Source organism: Elaeis guineensis, chromosome 2 (assembly GCF_000442705.2).
Source record: "Elaeis guineensis isolate ETL-2024a chromosome 2, EG11, whole genome shotgun sequence".
NCBI lineage: Eukaryota > Viridiplantae > Streptophyta > Magnoliopsida > Arecales > Arecaceae > Elaeis > Elaeis guineensis.
This window is the reverse complement of record NC_025994.2, coordinates 19,134,850-19,159,226: the sequence shown is the minus strand read 5'-3', so window position 1 is coordinate 19,159,226 and position 24,377 is coordinate 19,134,850. Positions and strand designations below refer to the sequence as shown.

The 24,377-nt window shown below is 35.2% G+C and overlaps 1 protein-coding gene across 1 annotated transcript; it reads left to right on the top strand.

Annotated features, from left to right (window-relative positions):
* The first annotated feature begins 1,216 nt into the window (after positions 1–1,216).
* Positions 1,217–20,387, top strand: LOC105058795 (uncharacterized). The gene is given in 12 exon segments (XM_010941844.4): positions 1,217–1,494; positions 1,497–1,618; positions 8,938–9,002; positions 12,638–12,681; positions 12,890–12,971; positions 12,973–13,595; positions 13,598–13,753; positions 13,756–14,103; positions 14,106–14,227; positions 15,032–15,121; positions 15,214–15,275; positions 20,140–20,387. Coding segments are annotated over 12 exon segments (2,037 nt in total). The 5' UTR covers positions 1,217–1,277; the 3' UTR covers positions 20,246–20,387.
* The last annotated feature ends 3,990 nt before the right edge of the window (positions 20,388–24,377 follow it).

Below are 24,377 nucleotides of genomic sequence, written 5' to 3'. Positions count from 1 at the left end.
GACAGATCTAAGGGTTAAATCTAGTTTGCAGTATTGATTAGATCAATGCAGATTTTTATTTTCAAATTTATATTCACATTAAATCATATCATAGTTCTTAGCATGGTAGTCTAGATTAAATTTTATGCATGTAAAATAGATTAAAATATTTAATCTAATAAATTACTGCAAAAATTTTGAAATTGCATGCATAGTATTGCCTTACTTTTCCTTCATCTTCGATCCCTCCCATGTCTCTCAGATCCCTGGGAGGGCCGCATGAAGTGATCTAGTACATAATCAGGACTTTCTGATCCTAGCTTTAGAACCCAATGATCCTTGACTCCTGACGATTCTCTTAAGTGGAACACCAAAGTCCAACCGATCTTAACTTCAATCTCAAGCCTGTCTCAGTCTCCATGGTAGTTGCTATTCGACATTTGTAGACGTCTGGACACCTAAACTAGTCGATCTCCGACTTCAACTGTAGGTATACTTCGGTCCTCATCGATCTTTGTCTTATTGAATGTAGCTGGCTCCAGCCACTTCCTTTCTTCAGTATCCATCTCCATCGGACCACACCAAAGTCTCAACAAAAGAAGCTAGTCCAATCCAATCTGCACCTTCATTTCAAATTCAAAAGCACCCGCAGTATTTAACTGGCTCTGGAACAGATAAGACATGTATAACTACTTGATCTCGAAAATTTTGATCGAAAATCTTACCATATCATACCTGAATCGACTACATAACTTATCCAAAATGACTCTCTAGCCTTTGCCTACAAAAGAATCTCTAGAAAACCCTGAAGGTACGTACGTACCATCTCTCTCAGCATTCCTTTTTTTTTTTTCTTTTAAGATCTGACTTGAGCGTCGGAGGATCTTTGCCAGAACCAATACCGACCAGGACTTATCTTGTAGGTCTCTTTTCTGAGAGGATACGCCACCACTCCTGCCTTTCCAATCGAGTTTCAGATTTCAGTGGTAATAGGAAAAATAGCTTGATGTGAAAGATAATGGATGAAGAGACTTAATGAAGAAGAAATATGATATGGACAGTTATGAAGGATTTTTTTAGGTATATATTTTATTTTTATTTTTATTATTTCAGTTATGAATCAGTTAGTTGGAGGTATTTAATTTTTAGATTTTTTTAAGATGCAAAAAAAAAAAAAAAAAAAAAAAAAAAAAAAACGTGGCATTAAATTATGCCCGCCCCATATGATGGGCCACAGTGCCCGCCCCGTATGATTTTTGTTCTACTGCTAAACCCTAGTTGTCCTGCTCCCTCGCTAGATGCTTTTAGGCCCCAGGCGACTCCATACATTGTCGGTGATCCCCTTCATTCCTCAGCAAATCATGGGCGAAACCCACACCGCCGTCGCGACCCAGGAGGAGGGTAAGGAGAGGAGGAAGGATAAGGAGGCGAAGAAGGAGAAGAAGAAGAAGAAGAGGTCCTTGGAAACGCTAGCAGACGGCATACCGGAAACCCTAGACCTCGATCGGGCGAGTAATGGTGGGGCTGCCCCCGCAAGGGGAAGGGGAGAGAAATCCTTCTCCGATCGATTGCCGCTTTCCTTGAGAGCAATGGGTTCTCCAAAACCCTCTCTGCCTTAAAGTCCGAAGTCCAGCTTGAGGTATTCCTCTTTCTAAGGATCCTTGATCATTCCCGTCCTCTGATTACTGAAGAAAAAGATTTTCTTTTTTTTTTTTGAAATTTATCATTTATTTACAGACAAAATTTCCTCTTTAGCTGATGTGGTTCGTTCTTTTTAGTGATTTAAGGCTCAATGCAATGATTCTACACGGCAGTTGGTCTGCCAAGAATCTTGGTTTAGATGGATAGTTAATTTAGTTGCTTGTTATAACTGCTGGAGGGAACCATGAGGTGCATTGGTGAACCCATGAGGCCCCATCAACTTATGGTTTATATGAGATGGGTCGTCATATCTTTTTTTTTTTTTTTTTTTTTTTTTTAATTTGTAAAAATGTAAATTTATGGTTAATGTATTAACCTGTGCTACTCTCGCAGTCTAGTGATTTAGTGACAAGGATCGGAAAAATGATAGAAAAACTATAATGCTGGAATGTTATGTATTGAACAATTTGAAATGAACAATTCTTCGAGATATCACAGTAGCTATGATAAGGGGATAAAAGAATAGTGAGCTGGTTGACGTTGAATGCAAATTTTGAAGAACTAATATGTATCGTGGCATTTACAGCAATGCCACCTCCAGGGGCCTCCTTTTCTTTTATGTATGTGTGTGCCCCTTAAGGCATGTCAAAAACATTTCAGAGACATAAGGGTGTCTGTGAGTTGACATCCATGTGTCACAGTGGCAACTGGCTGGAATGTCAGATATTGAAAAGCATTTAAGGGTTCATTCAGGTTTGAACCTTATGTCTGTGAGTTGACATCCATGTGTCAGAGTGGCAACTGTTATAGAATGTCTGATATTGAAAAGCATTTAAGAGTTCATTTGGTTTGAACTAACCAATCTTGTTATGTCTCCCAACAGTGAATGTTGTTGCTTTCTGAAAGGCATAGAAGATGTAAAGTTGGACGGCTCAGTGGAACTTGCCAGTCCTTATAATATTTTATGGATTGCAGAATCAATTTAGAAGGTGATTTCTGCAGCCCTGAGAGTATGGACATTGGGGTTGGCGGGCTCCCCTGATCCTTGCTACATTCATCTTTATGCTTCTCAAGGATGGTTGGTTCACACATCCAACAAGCTTTAAGTCTACTTCATGAGGGTGTCAGATTGTCTCTAGAATACCTGTCAAAGTTTATAGGAAATCATTGAGGCAACTGTTTTCAACTATGAGATTTTCCACATATGATGGAGCATATGTGCGTAAATGTTTTCTAATCACTTATTATGGATGTATTGATGCTTACCACAATAATGAAGTCAGGATTTTTTTAAGAAAATATTGACTTTTGAATAAAGTACTTGATGATGTTGGTTGAGATGTTTTTTTACAAGGCCTATTTGGTAGTGCTTTTGTCTTTTGTTTTTGTTTTCAAAATCCAAGGGGGAAAAGGAATAAGCCTGAATGCCCTCTATGATGAAACCCTTTTGTTTTCTTGCAATTTTTGTAGAATCTTTAGAGATTTTGGGAGTAAAGACTTATTTCTTTTAAAAAAAGAGTGAAAATAAAGCAAGGAATATCTAGAGTTTTGTGCAAATGCTATTTTCCATGTCTATCTTTATATCATATTTTAGTAATTGTATAGAAACTAAAACACCACAAGAATGATGCTAAACTGGCCCTAAATTTTCATAAGTTGGATAAAGATGTATTTAATTGAAATAAAAAGTGGCCTCATATCATCAAGGTTTTGATGGTGGATGGTTGTTTGATTAGAAGAAGGGTGGGAAGCAAAATGATCTGATCTAGGGTTCATACTTCTTGTGGCGTGATATTTACAAAGATTGTCAATAAATGTCAAGTCAACATTCTAAGGTAGAATCAATTGATGTATCTATAATATTTATTGTAATTACAAATGCCTTTAAGCTCAAAGGATACATCGTAAGTTTTCTGGTCAACCTTGAGTACTTGACTTGGTTAGAGTATGCCTTTTCTGTATGATATGTGGTCAAGTCTGAGTTCCCAAGCATGAAGGTTAGCAATTCAAGTGTAGGTTAGTGATGACCCAACCAGAAATCATCATTTGTATTTATAGTAATTATAATGATTTTAGTCCATTTTATATGACAAATTGTATGGTTTTATGCTAATGTCAAAGTGTTTGCAAGGAAGAAGGTGGCCTTCCTTAGGCATTGTTCCATCTTTAATTAGCATTTGTCCCATTAAGGCTGTTTTGATGCCAAATAGATTTAATCTTGTGTATCCACCCCGGACTAGTGCATAAGGTTATTCATTATTTGGTTGGTTTTCCCATGGTCAGTGTGATATAGTTGTAGAAAAAAGTGAAGAAGTAAAGAGAGAGTGCTTTGGGTGTTTATTTCATCCCCTTGCACCCCCCCTCCCCCACAAAAAAAAAAAAAAAAAAAAAAAAAAATCACCCAAGTTAACTACCTTTTTGAACCTTCGACCAAAAAACATTGTCCATCACTTTGTTTGATGGTGTTTGGCTAGTTAAACAAATAACTGTCCCTTACCACTTAACCAGTATCCAAACAAACCTAAGGGGTTTGACATTGACAACCGAAATGAAGGCACTTCTTTTCCCTCTCTCTTTTTGCTTTTCCATGACAAAATTTTTTAGGAGTCCCTTTGCCCTCCCATGATTCCTTTTTTATCTTTCCTGCCAGTCCATATGTTGGACTATAACCATTCAATAGTTTCTTTAGCTAACATTCTACTAAGTTTGTTACTATTCAACTTTTACTCTTATCACAATATTCATTATGATGATATGATGCAAGGGCTGCACAATCTTCCGTGGAGCCAGTGATATTAGAAATGACATAATATCGTATTAAGTCACAAAACGACTACAGTTGGGGTGATGTAGTTGAAGATTAGGTGCTATCCTAAGTAAATTATCTTTCGTTCTCAAAGGTTTGGACTAGGAAGATTTAATGCGTCCAGCCTGGATTGGAGCTATATTGACTCATTTCCTTACCTAGACTAGAGGCGGCTGCCATTATAAATATTTCGTTGGTTTCCATTCAATTATAACTTGGTAGTAGGGAGGAAAGGGTGCATTATTGGATCATTCCTTTGATTGGACCTTGCATAGTGGAAAAACTATATGCAGGGACAAATTTACTCTAATGAAACATGTCTTTGCAAATTCACAGTAGCATTGGTTTTAGATACCATTGTGGTGCTACAAACATCTAGGGATTGTGAAGTGTGTTCCCCATTTTATGGAAGGAAAGAAAATGTAAGGAAAATATAAAGGTCTTGATTTAGGCTATGTTACTTCGGCATTTCAGTTTTAAGGTTTTTGGAAATGTCGACACTTTTGGATACTTGGGCACGGTAGAACATGACATGACACAATTGGACACTTTATTTTGAACTGTCTTATTGGTAGTATTGGCAAAAGCGCTAATGCTTGCACTGCATTTGGAGTGTCATGTGGTGAGCTTTTGGCTTCAAGTATTGTGCACTTGAAGTTAAGTGTCCTTTTTTCTTTCAATAAGAATTAACTTAAACAACTTGCAACCCAATGGTTGTTCTATTATTTTTGTTTGTTCAACAATATTTGTCTCCCCATTTCCCCTTTTCAATTTCTCATTTTGGACAACATCAAAATGATGACTTAATATCGTACATACATACCTACATATGTATGTATGTGTGTATAAGTGTGTGACTTCTGCATTGTGGCCATGCAGTGCACCTAGATTTTCAGGGTCTATCATCTGCAATACCTGAAAGCAGTTTGATGCTTGGCACCAGTGCCAATCTCCAAGTAACACTAAATTTTTAGGGACCAAGAGAGTCTGCAAAATGGGAAAAGGAGGATTAAGGAATGAGAGGTTGGAAGAGATGGATCTCTCCCAGGAAAGAAATGTTGGAAATATGAAACAATGCAGAAATTTGTCAATATTTAGTATGTGTTATGTAGGGTAATATTGTTGCATTCATTTGATGGTTATATACCCCGCATTCCTACAGAAAAATGCAGCTAAGGAATTACTTTGTATTTATTTTCTTAGGACTTTTGATGGTGGTGTTTGCTTTTGTACCTTTTGAAAGATATTGCCTCTCGATTTGTTCGGTATTGTTTTCAAAAGTGCTGTTGCCACTTTTAAAGCAAAAAAAGCACTTCCAAATATAGAATATTTGCTAACACCATGGAATATTGGACTGCCTTTAATCATTCGGTTTGGGGTGTATCGAGTCGTATCGAGGGTGGAGTAGCACTATTTCGCCCCTCGGTTCAAGAAACCAGCAAGGAGGGGGAGAGAGAGGAAAAGAGAATGAGAGAGGGAGAGAGGGATGGGGGAGGGCTGGAGGATGCCGAGGGCTGGAAAAATAAAAAAGCCCCCCTCCCCTACCCCTGTTTCATTCGAAATAGGGAAACCGAGGGTAGGACCCCTCCTCTAGCCCTCCTTTGGCCCTTCCCTTCCTCTCCCTCTCTCTTTTCCCTTTCTCCTACCTCTTCCTCCCATTCCCTTTTCCTCTCTCTTCTTCCTCTGCCCCCCCCCCCCCCTTTTTGGCTTTCCTTTGTCGATACATGCTGAAACTGAACAGCATGGCATCATATATCATTGGCCAACTGGTGCAGGTACTGGCATTGGTACCATATACTTGCATAATACTATACAAAAAGCAAGGTTTATCGTACCGATCGATATCGTACGGTACTGAGCATATGGTACATAGTGTATCATACCATATTGGCGCATAGTCTCGTACCATACCAAGTATAATGTACAGTATTGGTATGTAATGTCGTACCATAGTGACACTTATCACGCATTGCCATCTCATACCATATTGTATACTGACAGTGTAATAGGATGGTACCAGTAGGAGGTTCAATATTGAGATGGCAAACCTTGATGAAAAGTGCTTCTACATGAAGAAAAAACAAAAAGATTCTTGGGGGAAGGGCTTGAGAATCTAGCTTCTGATTTTTCCTCTTTTTATGTAGCAGAAGCAACATCAAACATGCCCCTTTTCTTCATATTTCCATGAATTGCTGATTCTAAATTGTAACATCATAGTAACATCTAGTCATGTTCTGGTGATGTAATCAATGGTCTTAAATCGATAAGAATTTAGTTGTCATTGACAGATTTGTATAGGACATATTATGGAAAAAGTTAAGTGAACTTTGAACTGTTAAAATTTATATTCTTTATTGAAGAATAACAGGTCAATTTTAAGGATAAAGTCTAGTTTTATTCATTGTTGGAAGGAACCCGATGTGAAAAAATAATAAAAGAGCAATAAATGGGAAATTATGGACAAGGAAAGCCCCTAGTGCTAGAAATAAGCAAGATGATCATGGACCAAACAAATGTGTTATAAAAAATGGACACAAAAGTATGTGGAAACCATGGAGATGCAACAAAGAAACTAGTTTTACATGGCTTTCCACTAGTTTCTCTAACTAGGGCCTTGTGATGAATGACATAAATGAACTTTATGGAAATTGAAAGAAACTCTTTTCATATTGTTTGATCAATTTCTCTGATATAACAATCAAAAGGCTTAGTTCTTTATTTTCACAACCATGTAGGTTGTTTTGTCAAACTCATTAAAGGCAAATTTATGATCCAACACGTTACATCCTCTTTAGTTAGTGCTTATCTAGGTTCATGATGTAAGATAACAACTGGTTATGGCTATTTTGTGTGATGGTGGATCCTGAAACAACGGATTAGGGTTGTAGAGAAAGGGATATTAGAGTTTTATGAGGAAGGAGAAAGGCTTTTGAAGTCTATTTCTAAGGTTAATAATGGATAGCAAGGCCTTTGGTGGTGTTAAAGGATCAAGTACTGCAATCCAAATTTAATGAATAGAAATATAGTCAGATTATAGTTCAGTAGTTAACAATTGCAGAAAATAGAAGCAGGAAGATATAATACTAGGAAGAAGAGAGAAAAATGAAAAAAGGTAAGGAGAAAGAATATGACAAAGCTATGGGGGGACAACCCTGCCTTGGCTTTCCTCTCTCTTCAATTAACCAACTCAAAAGCTGTCCCTCAAAGACCAAGATTACACCCCACCCCCTCGCCCCACCAAAAAAAAAAAAAAAAAGATTACAATGTACCCAAAAAAAAGGGACCGAGATTACAACATTTAGATGGACTCAAAAGTCAAACCCTTAAAAACATTAAATGCTGACTCTTGAATAAAAACAAAATTTTCCTGGCCGTCAATTAAAACATAAATAACCTACAAGACGCAAGAGCTCCTAATAAGTTGCTACTACAGTACCACAAACAGTCTATGTTACACTGCCATGAGTACCACCTGCTGCGGTAACAATACAAATGACTTAACATGAAAGTCTCTTTACACCACTAGAGCTCTTCATTGTGACATGGACTCTTGGGATCCTCAAACTAATGGAAGTATGGGCACCATATGAAAATTAGATCTTCGATGCACATTGATCTCATGACCAAAACTCTGATGCAAGCATTAGTTACCAAGAGTAGGTCCAATGTGGGTGTAGGGAAGCAAATTTAAAAAAAAAATAATAAGAAAACACTTAGGAAGGGGGTGCAAGGATAAGTTTTTGAGGAGATTCTGAAGTGGGTACACCACTCTAAGTAGAAGATTCCAGCTGCAAAGACGTGAGTAACAACCCAAAAAAAACAAAAAATAATTAAAAAAAATGAAGCTGCCACATCAGTTCAAAGTGTGGACCATGAAGTGTATGGAGCTAGTGTTCTGTCTCTCCCCCTCATGTTTGTTGTCAAGAGAAATTAACCCCCCACCACCTGTTTAGTCTTTGCCACCAATTTTTTCTTCTTTCTGGTTAGTGTTTTTGAATGCAATGTTTTTAAACAAACAACTTTGTTTCCGAAACTCATATCCTAGGAAACCCCAATCTGTCTGGGAAATAGTTTTGGTTTTGCTATAACCAATACAAACTTCCACCTTTGTGCATTTTTATTGAACCTAAATAGTTTTGGTTGCTTATTTGTACATGCAAAGCCAATTACAGAAATGCTAAATTTACTTGTCGTTTTATCAACTGGTTTATATGCACATTATGAAATATTACCTTTTTAAAACTTCATCACTCGACTGTTTATTAAATACATTAACTATTCAATCTTCAGGTTAGCACTCATCACCTTATAATCTTAGGAAATAGTTTGCAAGCATGATTGCCTGGAATGCAAACAAACCTATTGCACATACATCATATCATATTTACAGAGTTAGTATTTTGTAATATGGCATAAGTTTGTCACTGCATGCATCTTTTCAGCCACATTGCTTTGTTTTGTAACATGTTTTACTTTTCTAAGTAGATGAGGGAATATGGTTTTTGGTGCAGATGGATGGCTGGAAATCATCTATTTTGAACTTTGATGACCTATTGAGCAAGTGCTTGGAGCTAAGGTACTAAGAGAATGATATCTTGTACTCATGCTTTCTCAGTAACTTTAGAGCTTCATGAGAAAATAAAACATTAGTCTATTTGAACAACAGTATTTTGCATAAACAATAAGAAGTCAAAATTAGTTCTCCCTAACAATTAGGAGTACGAGTAATCTGAAAGACAGGAAAAAGAAGATTTAAGTAACTAAGTAAGAAGATATTACCCTTTTTTGTAGAGAATGACAGTAGAGTATTGAGAGAAACTAAATTGCATCAATTGTTGTTCATTCTGTGATCTAAAATTTATACACCAATTAAATGGGTGTTCAGCAGGCTTTCACTGCATTGAGAATCGTTCGGATTATATCTGCATATATTCATATCAAAAGTTAGCCAGATTCAAATAAGCCTTTCTATGTTAGACTGAACTGAATTCAGATACGGATCGACATATTGAAATTCAACTTTCACAAATATGGATCATTTTTTATTTTTTGGATTTGGATGTATCCACTTTGGTACAAAGAAAATTAAAGAAAAACCGTAAATCTCAGATGGTGAACGGTCAAACCCTTTCCTTTTCGATTCCATCTCTTTTATCTCTATTCCTTTTATCCTAAGCGCCTTGGACCGCTTCTTTCCAACATCCTTGCTATTGCTCCCATCCATCTTGAGTGGCCAGCAACCTAGCCACAGACCTAACAATGCCACCCTTGCACTATGCCAACACCAAGTACGTTAAAAGCCTAAACTCTGTTTTTGTTTCTTCCCCATCCTTTTCTCTAGCTCCTATTCCAACCCTATGAGACCATGGCCTATGTAACATTTCCTTAGCAACTTCACTTTCTCCCTAACAACTCCACTCTTCAATATGATGATCCTTAACCCGAATTGTGGTTGGCATCTCCAATGATTGCATTGGAGCTATGGTGTTCTACCATGGGCCCCAACTCATAGTCTGTGATCCTAATCTTTTGTCAAAGCTAGAAGAATAAGACCTTGCTGCACAAGATGTTCAAGGGGCAGGCACCTACCCTTGGATTGCTCACTCCTACCTTTAAGAGAGAGAAGGGTGGCATTCTTTTCTACTGGAGGCAATGAAGCATTTAGTCGAGGTTAAAAATGCCATTGATTAAAGTAGTCCCTTTTAAGCCTAAGATTGATTGCATAGTGAGGCCTTCAATGCTGTCCAATGGTTATCCTTCTTGTTGGAGGACTTGAAGGGATGTGGAATTGTAATGGCTGTTCTGGCATTATTTTTCCCTTTTCCTTTTTTTCTTTTCATGTGCAAGATCATCAAGTAATCATCAATTCTTATAATTTTAGTGCTTTTTTATAGTTATGTTGTATGAATGTCTTTTCCTTTTTTTCTACACGGTGTTTAGGTATCAGGTTAATGTTGGTCTTTGCATAACTATATGTTTCTTGTGTTATTCATTATTGCTCATAGTCTCATTAGTTCCTTGTCACTAAAGCTTGATTCATTGTCTTTAACATTGAAAAGCTATATGCAATAGGACTAAGGCTTTTGCATAGTTCCACATCTTCTAGCTCCTTGTCACTGAGTTTATGTTCAACTTTTTAAACAAATATAGATGTGGAACATTTGATTTTTTTTCCTCTACATCCAATTTTTTAAAAAGCCTGATGTGCAGAAACACTCAAATGCATGCTTAGAAAAAATAACATTGATATTACAAGTTATTTGAACTAACTTAACTGGTTTTTGATGGATATGATTTGGAAAAGATAGAATTCAAGAGTAACATAAAGTGGTTGAGAGAGAGTATGATCCTTAAATTTGATTGAAATTCATATCCAGAGGGAGAACTTAGTATTTTTCTGATTTTACGCATTTACACAATCTATGTAACATATTACATGATCATAGGGGTGGCAAATGACCTGAACAACTTGAGCTCGGCTTAAAAAGCTCGGTTCAAGCTTGATTCAAAGCTGAATGAACCAATCTTGAGCCAACAATCTTGTTTCAAAATTAATTTCAAGCTGAACCAAAAGTAGACTTAGCTCGATAGGGCTCTACTTGATTAGGCTTCAAAAAACATATGTTATACACACATATACACAGACACATACATACATAAAGTTTAGATATTAGCCATAGATCCAACAGCCACATTATCAATGTTGTTTCAAGCTTGAACTTTTTTTGAATTTTTAAATCCCTTAAGGGCCCATTCTTTTGAGGGTAAAAAAACTTACCCAGGAATTTATATTTTTCTGGGTGAGTATTTTTCAAGCAATATTTAGAAAAAAAATAATTTATCCATGTTCTTTTATGCATTGAAAAATGGCTCGGAAATTTATCATCCATGTTCTTTTGCATTGTTATTTTTCTGGATAAGTTGCTAAAATCTATCCATATTTCCTATAATATCCTTTATTATATAAATAATATAATATAATAATATATTATATTATGTTATGTTAAATATTATAATATATATTGTATAATATATAATATATATATATATATATTATATTATATTATATTATATTATAATGTTAAGGATATATTAGGAATGAAATAAAAAGATTATTTTTCTTTTGATGGGAAAATGACTTACCCACCTCCTATGTGGGTAAGACTTTCCCTCCATTTCATGAGTAAATATTGTTCATGAAAAATGATTTATCCACCTAAAGAACGTGACAACATAGGTAAGTTAGTCAATTGGAAAGTTGATCAACTTTCCCATAATATTTATCCACAAAAGAACGGGCCCGAAATGTTAATCCGGTTTTTAAAAGAAGCTTGTATCAAGCTTCTGTTCAAGCTTGAGCTCGATTTAGGATTTTCAAGATCATCAGTAAAGCTCGTATTCAGCTTGGTTCAAAATTAAGCTCAAAATTAATTTCAAACCTAGCGTTTGATCAGATCCAAGCTCAATCAACCTTGGCTCGTTTACGTCCCTACATGCACATCAATAGTAACCTTTGCCTAGATTTGGAGTATGGTCATCTCCATGGACAAACATATGTTGGAGCATGTGAATTCTTTCTGAATGCCCATGTTCACATTAGCTCTAGTGCAATTGACGATGGTTGAGTTTCATTTCTCTTGTAACATGTAACATGAATCAGCAATAAATCCTGCTTAGATTAAGAATATGATCATCTCTTTATGTGAAATAATGTCATCCTTCATCCAAGAAAGAAAAGAACTCAACTTTCTAAGCAATAAGAAATCTGAAAAAAAAAAGTCATTTTCTTTGGCATAAAGAGTCACTTCTATTTCGCAGTATCAAAATATCAACTCTCTCTGATGTAATGTCGCCTCATCTGAACTAATCATAGGATTGCTGAAAAATGAGCAAACTTGTATTGCTAGCTACCCACCAATCTAGCTTGTCTTAAATCAGTTGCTTAACCAGTCTTTGCTTTAGTCTTGCACCTTGGCATTTAAATTAACCAAAGCAACTGCTTCTTTGGCTGAAAGGAACGATTTGAAGCGAGCCATCTGGTCTTCCAGATTGCTTTATTTATCATGCTGCAAGATGCTTAACTGGCACTCTACTTTTTTATAGAAAAAAGGAAAAAGATATTGCTTGATGTACTCTATTGTACTTTCACCATATGCTTAAAAAGATATGCTATTCATTCTCATAAACTTTGGAATATTCTACATTTTGCAGTAAAGGTCATGCAGAAGTGAGCATTGATTGGCTGAAAGAGAAAGGTACGTCCTGCATTGTGATTCATGGTCCCTGTATTTGTAGTCTTTTTCCTTTTTATTATGCATTACACCAAAGTCTACATATTATTTGGTGTTACCATGATGTCGAACTAGGCACTTGGTGAAAAGGCTTTCTCTTTCTATGTGTTCGTTTTCTTTTCCCTTACATTTCCTGGCTGTCAGTCTGATTCTGGATGTGTGAAACTTGCAGATTCAGAAAAAGTTGGTATTTCTGCGGAAGCAGAAGCAAGGAATATTTATAATGTTGTCTCTGAACAACTACACAAGAAAAAGAAAAAGTGATGACATTGATGCTGGTGCAAAAGCTGAGATATCTAAAACTGGACTGGCAAACAGCTCTGATGGAATTGTTGGTACTGTGGAAAAGATATCAAAGAAACAAGTGGATGAGTTACAGGTAAAATCTAAGGAGAAGAAAAAAGAAAGGCCGACTTTTGAAGATTGCTCTGTTGAAAATACTCAAGCTTCTCAAGAGAAGAACCTGAAAGAGTCGACGAGTATGGATGATATGACAGACTTTAAGAAGTTGAAATCAGCTGATGGCTCATATGTTGAAACTAAAGACAAGAAAAGGAAAAAGAAATTGGCTTCTGACTCACTGGGTGAAAATGCTGAAAAGAGTCAGCTGGAGGTTGGTCATGGAACAGTTGAGAATAATGTTCATGAAAATCAGTTGTCAAAACGGCATAATGAAAAAGAAAAGAGGAAGAAGAAACACAAGATGGTCTCTGATTCTTATAGTGAGAAATCAGAGCCTAGTGACTATGGAAAATTTCAAGAGGTGGTTAGAAATAAATTAGAGGAATTGAAGTTTTTGACCAAGGAATCCACTGAATCAACTGCCAAACTTAAAGATGAAAAGAAAAAGAGAACCAAACAAATCTTTGATTCTCTTGCGAGGACTCAAATTCTGCAGGTTGTGAGAGCAATACTGATTCTAAACTACTGGATTCTGTGACCAAGCATGCTGGTGTCAAGGAATCATTAGACGGTAAAGATTCTGAACGTAAGAAGAAAAGGAAAGGCAAATCAACATCTGAAAGTGCCATCAGCTCTGGTCGGTAGATGGAGGATCATCTCATGAAGATCTAAGAAAATCAGATGCAGGGAAGAAAAATGTCCCTGTATCTGAAGATAATGTTGATAAAAATGAGAAGGAAAAATCCAAGAAAAGAAAAAGATTGGCCCATGAAGAAAATGGGGCACCGATGGACAAGGCATTCAAAATCGAACCTGAAGTTACTGAAGATTACAAGGAAACAGGGACCCTTAAAAATTCTCACAAGTCTTTGACAGAGTATGAGCACCTTGTTCCTTCTAAAAGGAGGAAAACAGAAGAAAACAAGGAGAATATTAAACGTTCTGGTGAACAACTTGATGGTATTATCAAGTGTAAAGATAACCTTGTACACATGACTCACAGAAGGAGGTAGTAGGACATCAAGTGGAAAATGGTAATGGTGAAGAGAAAACAAGGGAGGGTGGCAACTCATCAACATCAATAAAGAAAGAAAAGAATTTAGCAGAGGTGTGTACATACATTGTTCTTCTTATTGCTTTATATAAGTTATTTCTCTGCATTTGTTGTAAAAACAAGGCTACAGTATGCAGCTGTATCAGGAACTCACAGGTAAATAAACCCCCCAACCAAAAGCCTGTTTGAGGAAAAAAAAAGAAGAAAGAAACACTTATACTATCTGTGCACTCTGATGGGACATCTAGCTACTCTGTGCTTTTAATGTGATCTAATATCGATTTAGTGCTTGTTAATTAATATGGACTTGTTGAGATGGTATGGATCTTTGGTTGTAGGTTGGATATAAGTACACAATATTTTTAAGCAAGATGAACAATTATTGCTTTAAGAAAAATAGTAAAACCTTGCTTACAGATTTTTCCACCCATATCTTATTGCTGAATCCCTGCATCAGTTTTTCACGGATTGCGTTTTCACATCTACCTTATTTGCACTTGGGGAGTCGAATAGGGCAAACCAACCCTAAAAAGGCTTCCAACTAGTTCAAAACACACCCCCCTCTCCCCAAAATGTTCAAATAGAAGTACATCAATGCTAAACCCAAGTTCCTTGCTCTGAGCCGGTGAGATCTAAAATCCAACAACTCATACCTCACTGAATGGACTGAGGTCACCTACTGCCGCTTGGTATTTGTACAATTTTAATTGTGTTTTTGTTTACATTACAAGCAATTGATTTCAGAAAAATTGTGATCAGTAAATTCTCGAGGCCTATTATAATCAGCAAATTCTCATATCCTGAAACTTGTAGCTAAAGGAAATATTCAGGTTATTTAAGCTGTTGCTACATTTGCAGCCAAAAACTACCAATGCATTTCGAAGGGTGAAGGTGGATGAAGTTCAGTTTACTGATAAGAGACTTCAAGATAATTCTTATTGGGCTAAGGTAATCTCCTTTTTTTATATTTTAATCAAAATTCTGTCAGTAACTACCAGGTCTAGCATATGCCTAACTTTCCCACTGGCATCCTTCGGCAGGATGGTGCAGAAAATGGATATGGTGCAAAGGCACAAAATATTCTCGGTCAAGTCAGAGGAAGGTATGTGTTTATGCTGTTCCTTAAAATCCAGTTTTAGATTTTAGGAATTGTTTATTTTGCCAGGCTGCCTATATGTGTAATCCAGGACATTAGTTCTTTAGCCTATTAAAAGATAGAAAAATTTTAAGTCAAGCATGTTTTTTAAGTCTTTAGATTTCATTGAAGCTATCATTAATACATTCAAGTGGATGAGAAATATTTGTTTTCACATATAGGGACTTGATTCACATTGCTGGTGAGTCATTAGAACAAATATCTGACTTCTTCATGATAAGTGAGCTTTCATTCATAAATAATTGGTCAAAAAACAAATATCTCACTTCTTCACGATGAGCAAGGTTTCATTCATAAATAATTGGTCAATTTTTCGATAAATCCTGAATCATAGATTGCACCTTATTTAAGGTTTCTTCCTATCATAATTTATGACATTCAATTAGTTAGCAGGTTATCTCTTGGACTGAATTCAGCTTGAAAATGAACTCTGAAGGGCTCATATTAGTTCTCCTTAAAATTAGATACTCTGCATACATAAATCTTATGTCATGGTGGTTTTTAGGCTAACCTTATTTCTTGTTCTGTTTCCTTCCTGTAATCCCCTTTAATTATGACACAAGTAAGTTGTGTCTAAGATATCTTTTGCAATACTATAATAGCAGCTGTTATGATGATTACTATGGCTTCTGGTTATGTATCATGTATATACCAAGACCTTTTGCATATAGCCATCATTTAGCTGTTATTTTGTTAGAATGGACGCTATTTATTATTTTGGCTGTTTATCAGACTAAAATGTTATCTTAATATTAATCTTTTTTATAAATACACAGAAATGTTGATAAAAAAATGATACTATAATCTGTGAACAAGCTTTTTGTCAATGAAACTGTTGTTTCACTATTATTACCCATTTTACTCTGTTATAATTATTATTTTACCAGGGCTACCTAGGCAAATAGCATTACCATATCTGTTGGAACGGTCAATAATTGTAACCTTTCAGCTGTCATAATTGGTAATTAATGTGATTGTACTATGCATCCTTGGATTGCGAAAATTTGCTTTAAATCTTTTGTTGGGGTTTTATTTTCAGTTCAGTTGTTGTTTTAATTGTATGGTGGAGATTAGACCATCTAATTCTAGTCTCAAGTTTGAATAATCAAGATTTTTGTATGATGTGGCAACATCTGTTAATGACCAATTGAATACACCACCTTGGGATTAAGTTATGGCACCCTTTAGCAGGGTCGGCCAATAGAAAGCAAGAGGGTAAAGAACGGACCAAGGGAGATGGGCAACTTCTACCATCTTCCACCTGTTCGTCTCTCCTATAATCCCTAGGGGCTGCCATGTTCATGGGGTAGCCAAATCTTAATTGGTTAGAAAATAGTTAGGGTTTATATATGAATCCTTCTGATTTATTTGGATAAGTAGGCAAATGAATTTGAAATTTATTCTTTTCATTAAGCCATGGGTCTTCTTATTTCCTCTTCTCCCTAAATGCATAATATCACTTTCCTCCTCTTTCATTTCTCTTTGCTTTTTACCCTCCATAATTTTGAAAGGAAGTTGTTGTGGTTTGATCTGATCCAAAATCAAACCAGTCCTGAAGTCTAAATCCATCTCTAGTCTACAAAGAGGCTGCATCTAAGTGATCATATTGAAAGCCTAGTGTTAGCTGGCTTGAAACCCGGCAGTCCATGGGATTTGTTTTCTTTTCATGGACAGGATGTGAAAAACAAAAACTTCTAAATATAGAAGATGTTTCCTTTTTGCCAATTTGCAAAGCTCAATATTTAATCTTTCTAGCATGAGTCTTGGTGACATACATACTGGCTATACTGTATGGTACATATGTTGCTGGACAAGGTATGCTGCACAGGTAGTCAGGTACAGTTCTGTTATCTGCCAGTCTGTGCCCCACTGCATTGGCATGGGAACCAGTTTCTTTGAAATGGGCTTTGACACATGACTGGCACTGCAACTTCATGCTATATGTACTTTTCTGTTCTATGGGATGATTGGCATGGTTACATTATCTTACTTTGCTTCCTAATTATTATTTCCTTCCTCCTAGAGTTTGTGAGCAGTTGACAAACCACGTGTTGCATTAGTAGTTGGGCTTCTCCTTTTTTTTTTTTTTTTTTTGTGCGCGCGCGTATGTGTGTTTGTGTGTCAGTGTGTATAGGTGGGGAAAATGTATGGGATAACTTGGTGTATATTAATGAGTATGGGTTTCATGCACCTTGCTGGACTATGTTGGACCTTTTACAATGTTTAGCTATGTAAGTTAAACCTGATTTTGGGTGGTCATAAGTTACTGAGTCCTAGTTAAACTTCTGATCACCATTTGTGGGCTGTTTTTGGGTTCATCAGCATATGAAAGATTGACTAAAAAAATTAAGAATTTAACCATTTATATGTAAAAGGTAAAGTTGTTGGCTGCCTTGCTTCTGTTCCACTTAGGGCAATTCATACTCATTTTATGATTTAAATTCAAAATTAACTTATACACTCACAAAAGTGAAATTTAGTTGTATTAAGACCCTTAAGACAAGAATTTATGTCCACCCAATTTTCTATGATGAAAAGAGAAGGAAAAGAACTTGTTCAATATGTAAATTGACAAATCACACTCTTTAGGTTTGTTCATATGTGATGGTGAATAGAAAATATGTAGCTCAATTTTTTATATTTTTCGAAATATTTATTTAGGTAATTTATATAAGTGCTCTTAGAGCCCTATTTTAAGTGAAATTGGTGAAAAAAGGTCTTATATGAGGTATATGTTGAGTTGGACAAGTCGTGAGATCATTAGGATTTGATTTTTGACTGTTTTTGGTGTCTTTCTACATAGGGTTATGTGCTATTTCGAATTTTGTTTTTTAGAAAGTATTTTGGGTATTAGTACTAGCCTATCAAGAGTCCTAGTTTGCTTGGAAAGCAAGTCATGAAAAGTTTATAAAAGGGTCTATTAGGTTGAATGAAAAGGCACTCTACTTGATTTGTTTTGAATCAACGAAAGGATTTCTTCTTGTCAGCTTTGACCTCTCTTATCTTTCTTTCTATCCCTTTTCTCTTCTATGTTTCTTTTTTTTTCTTCTTCTTCTCTTACTACTACACTTTATTTCTTTCTGCTTTCTATTACTCTTAATTCTGTTGCTTTCTTCTTCACTGGATTGTTGATGTTGCAAAATGATTTTCTGCAGGATATTGAATATGATCTGTGCTGGAATTAGCTTTAAACTATTTTAACCCCCTACTGTGCTAGATCAATTTGCTATCGGAACTAAAGGATCCTCTGTTCTTCTAGTTTTTCTCGATCCCTTTCTGTTCTCTTTGTTCCTTTTCCCTTTCATCATGCTATCAGATAGGGAGTTGAATTTGAGAGTTGACTTCTTCATGAGAATGTCAAATATGTGAATATCTTTTGCTAGATGGATGATAGGTTGACATCTATCAGCAATGATGGTGACATCAAGGAGTACAGTGCAAAAAATTATAGCAGTTTTATTTGTTGAAAAACACAAGATTCAGAACAACAAAAAAGCTAAAGAATCACTTCATGAAGAGCTTATAGTCAAAGCTTCTCAATGTGAAGAACATATGATAAAGGTCAACTATACAAAGATGTTGCACTTGAAGATCTGTTGACTGAGCATGTTGCAGATGATGATCTGTTATGTATCTTGAAGGTAGAAGCTCACAATGATGAAGATTTTTGTAGGAGCACTCACGGGAAGATCAAGTCGCAACCCTAAAGGCAATGACAGAGCTTGAGCAATATGAAGACCCATTATTGACTGATTTGTTATGATTCAATGAAGATCGCTATCAGAAGTATGATCCAAAAGGTTGATTGTCAAGCAATGGACATCAGACCAATCAACCAATGGTGCGATTCCAAACAAAAATTGTGGTCATTTATCATCAAATCTTGGAGATTCAATGATGGATTGAGCTTATGAGTGACATCATGAAGATCTTGAGGTGGAGATCTGCATAGCAGAAGCGAATGATGGTGAATAGAAAGTGCAGTTCAATTTTTTATTTTCCAAATTTTTATTTAGGTAATTGTTAGAATTAGTTTAAAAGGCCTATTTTTAGTGAAACTGGTAGCTAAAGAGTCTTGCATTAGGTGTTTGTTGGGTTGGACAAGTCATGAGATCATTAGGATTTGATTTTTTTTATTGCCTTAGGTGTTATATATGCGATTCCAAATACTTTTTTAAGAAATATTTGGGAATCCGTTACTTGTCTATCAAGAATCCTAGTTTAATTGGAAGCAAGTCATGTGAAGTCTGGAGAAGGGGCTATTAAGGTTGGATGAGAATGTATTTTACATAATTTATTCTTGATGAATGAAAGAATTTCTTTGGGTCATGTTTGGCCTTTCTTATCTCTCTCTGTCCCTATTTCTTCTATTTCTTTCTTTTTTACTTCTGCAATTGCTTCAATTTATTTCTTCCCTACTTTCTATTGTGTCTCTTATTTCTGCTGCTACTCTTCTTCTTCACTGGATTACTGGCATCACAAATTAATTTTCTCCAAGATATTAAATCAGATCTATGCTGGAATTACCTGTAAACAATTTTAACTCCTTGCTTTTTGTCAGTATGGTTAATTTGAATCTTAGGGTTTCAGCCATGGTCATTTATTGATGTGTTCTGACACGGTTGTTGGTTTTTATGAAGTATTGGAAAATTTTCAGAATCATGCTAGGGTTTCCTCCATTTGATCTGCATATATTTTGACCGTATTTCCTTTCATGGATTTTTTGAGTTGGTGCCCTATTTGGGCAGGACTGATTATACCTGGTAACATGCAAATGTTTATCTATCATTTTTTTTTAATGTTATTACAGGGACTTCAGACATGAAAAGACCAAGAAGAAGCGTGGAACTTATAAGGGAGGACAGATCGATCTGCAGTCTCATTCTATAAAATTCAACTGTTCAGATGAGGAATGAACTGATGCCTGTGACACAACCTCATCTTAAAGTACTTTCTGCATTTGATAGTCATCTGTCGAGCTGTGTTTCAATTGCTATTCTGAGAGGTGCTGAACATTGTTGCTGTTATTGCGAAAATGCGCGGTAATTTTGATATTCTGTTTTTTCTAGTGTATTATGCAAAACATTTAATGTTTCCAAGTATCAAATATTACCCAAAATTTTGACCTTAAAAACAATTGCCACCCGTTGTAAGCAGCAGGTGTTGTGAGCAATGATTCATATTTCAAACATTGTCAATGCATATTATCTGCAATTGATAAACAAGGTGTTATTAATTGGTTTGTGAATTTTATCTTGATCTCATTATATGCCAGCATAATGGTTGTGTGATAGTGCATGCTCTCAAAATAACTAAATTTTGGGTGGTTCAGGTGGAAAGATCTTCACATTGGATAAGATTAATTCTACCTTATCAACCTAAATTCAGAAGACCTTCATTAACATGTCTGGAAAAAGGACTTGTGATATCATCGATGATCCAGCATGCCTCGCCTTTTAGGATTATCTCTTTTTTTTTTGGTAAGAAGGATTATCTCTTTGAATCTCGTGTCTTTTATGCTGCTTAAACGACGTGTACCTGGTCAAAGCTCATGTTTAACCATAGCTATCTCTTTATTTATTTGGTGATTTTTCATCAAGCTATTTAGATTTCCCTTCTTTTGCCCCTTGCATCTTCATTATGTGGGTCGGTCCTTTGTGCCCCTTTATTCTTCTGTTATTTGGAGATTCTATTCGATGTTTCTTTGTCGGTTACATGTAAACCTCAATATATTTCATAGGCGGTCCTCCTTGATTCTTAAAGACCAGCAAGAAACACACTTAATGATGACAGTGTAAATGCAGGGAGTGAAAAGGATATAAGAACTTCAGAAAGGACTTCAAAAACTAGATGATCCCTGCTTTTCAGTTAATATAGCTCCAGGATTCACTGATTATCACATTTGTCTTGGTGGGGGTTGAGAGAGAGAGAGAGAGAGATGTGCTCCGACAATTCAGGATTCGATTGATCATGAGAAGAATTTTGCTTTTAGAAAGTTACTTCTGTAAATTGATTTTTCAGAAAGTTATTTTTCAGAAATATATTTTGATATTTTGGTTGGTCATGGGAATGACTTATTCCATAGTGGTTTATGTTCAGTTGAACGTTCATTTTCTAAAAATACTATATAAAATATTTATTATATCCTTAATAGATATGAGATCATACATTTTTGCTCCCAAATTATATATAAATAATAATATTATATTTATATCATATAAATATAATATTGATATATTATAATATTTATATAATATAATTTATTATATTAATATAATATAATATATGTATTAATATTATATTTATATAATATCAATATTTAATATTATATCTTTGGCATATTTCATCCATTCATATATTACAGATTTTTAGCCGTCGATCTTATAAGGGCATTTTGAAAAGAAAAGATAGTCATCAATTCTCATCCATGAAAGATCCAAAATCCATCTTTCCGTGGTTTTCAGTTTTCACTTTTAAGAAATATGAGAAGTGTTTTCATGGAAGTTTTTTCCTTTTTTCTCATTTAAAACTCCAATCAAATAAGAGAATTTCTCCCACTTCTCAGAACTGCTACTTTCTCTCTCCACTTCCCACGAACCAAATGAGTCCATAGTGACCCAATTTATACTGATTGTTGTTATTAACTAGTACACTAAAAATAACTGCAAGCCATTGTTTATCAAATAAAAATTATTTTCTCCAACTCGTGAAGATATTTGAATTTAAAATGTTATTTTTAAATGATTAAAAAGTTAAAATGTCCAACAATCACCATTATTTGAATGCAATGGCTTTCGTAACAAAATAATGGTTCAATAATAATTATCGCATAAACTAAAGATAAAATGATGGAAAACTGATCTAGAATTTCCAACAATATCTAAAGGGTTGTTGAGAAGGGTTACTTTATTTTGTGGTAAAGTGTATAGGGTAAAGGAGAAAAGGAGCTTAGATAATCAAAATAGAATTTGTCAAAAAGAAAAATTTAAAATTACATCAAAGATAGTTTTAAATGAGAAGGCTTAGCAAATGAGGATTCCAAAGTCAATATCCAATTGTAACAACTTACAACAACAGATGATGATTATGTCGTAAATTTAAAGTCTCGAAAATTAATATTTACAATGTAACACGAGTCTCCAAAATCATTACAGCACTCCTTATTTTAAAAGTCGATGCAGTACCACATTTGGTTGCTGCATGTCCCTCGTTTCTTCCTAAAAGAGAGAGAAAAGATAACTAAGTAGCTATGCACACGAGCTTTATGATGTTAAAACGCGGCTCCATGGCGGCCATGCAGCTGGTGTGGGATGAGCCACGTCGGCTTGTCTCACAATTGTGCCCAACCACTCCCAACTGATTAGTATGTAAACATACTGCAACCATGCATGACCTCTCTATTAGGCCATGCATTTTTTGAAGAACCTGACAAGTCTAAGGATCGTGTGTGTGTGTAGATTTAATTTCTTATCGGCTATGCGATGGAAAAATTTTAGATATTTAAAAAAATTTTAAAAATTTAAATAATATCTTTTTGATTTTTTTGAGTGAAATTTTGGATTATTACTAATGATGTCGGAGCGGATCCAACTCATAGTCATATAACAGTAGATGTCTATTTGGATTATTGATGATCAAAGTCGATTATGATATTTATAATTGAAGGATATCGAACATTCAAAATCATACATGCAGAAATCAGAACATACAGATTTTTAACTTTTAAAAATATAAATACTGCGGAATATAAATCTAATCTAAATTAAATATTTTAATCTATCTAACATACATGAAGTAGATCTAATCTACATGCAACAGGATCGATCATATATTTTTAAATTATGAAAATTAAAATCAATTTAAATCAAAAACAAAAATCAAAGATCAGATTTCCATACCTTTACGTAGGTAGGCTTTCATTACAATCTAATGATCGTGATAATCTGATGAGGTCCTCGATGAGCCGCATATGCATTCGGCCTATGGATATTCACATGAAGCCTTCGATCCAATCAAAGATCTGCATCTTCACTAAGGTGCTAGCTTCCTTACAAAAGATATTTCCTGACGGTTGATGTAGATCTCCTTCAATTTTTTTTTATTACTCTCTGTGAAGGAGGCTAATAGTATGGAGAATGATGAAGAGAGACTCCTCTCTCTTTTCTCTTAAAGCACGTGTAAAGTGAATAAAAAAATATCCTAGAGAAGAACTCTTTCTTCTTTTATTTTCTTCTTTCTCTTTTCCTCGTGCCTAAGAGGAATAAGGCCCACATCGAACTCATGCCCCCACCAGATGTTTCTCATGGTGATTTTCAAGTTTCTCATGATGGAAATATCACTTTTTGTCACACAAAATAACTCTCTTTTAATTGGCATCCAAGTGGTTAGATAGGATTAGGAGATAAGGTTTTGATAAGATCAAACCTAAACCAACTTGAACTCAAATTTAAAAACCTATTCAAATTCAAATTGGACCAATCTTAATCCAACCAAAAAGAGAGAAAAGAAGGGTGTGGAAAGGGAGTTAGCGTAGAGATATCTCACGCAAAAACCAATTTTTGTGTGAAAAAAAAATGGCATCCTCTTTTGGCATGCATATAGGGTGGTGCTCAGGGAGAAGAGAGTCCCAGTCAAACTGGGAACTCTCAGATGCAAAATTAATCCTATCCAATTTAGGATTTAGATGCACTCAAGACTAAATAAATTTTTAATCTAATTAAAAATTCAATTAGATCCTAATCTAATTAGAAAATTGGTTAATTCAATCCTGATCAAATCAAAATTATTCTTCCTTGCGATTAGATTATCTTATAACTCAATCAGACTTAATCTAATCAAATCCAAATCAATCTAAATTGAATCTAATTCAATTAGATCTGGTTTTAATCTCATTGATCAATCAAATTGAGCTAATTAGCAATCCAATTGCTAATTAATCCTCCTATAATTTATTAATTCTTAGTAAATTATTTTATTGCAACTCTTGTATTGGATTAATTATCAATCACATTGACGATTAGATCCAATAGTGATTCAATAATTATTGAT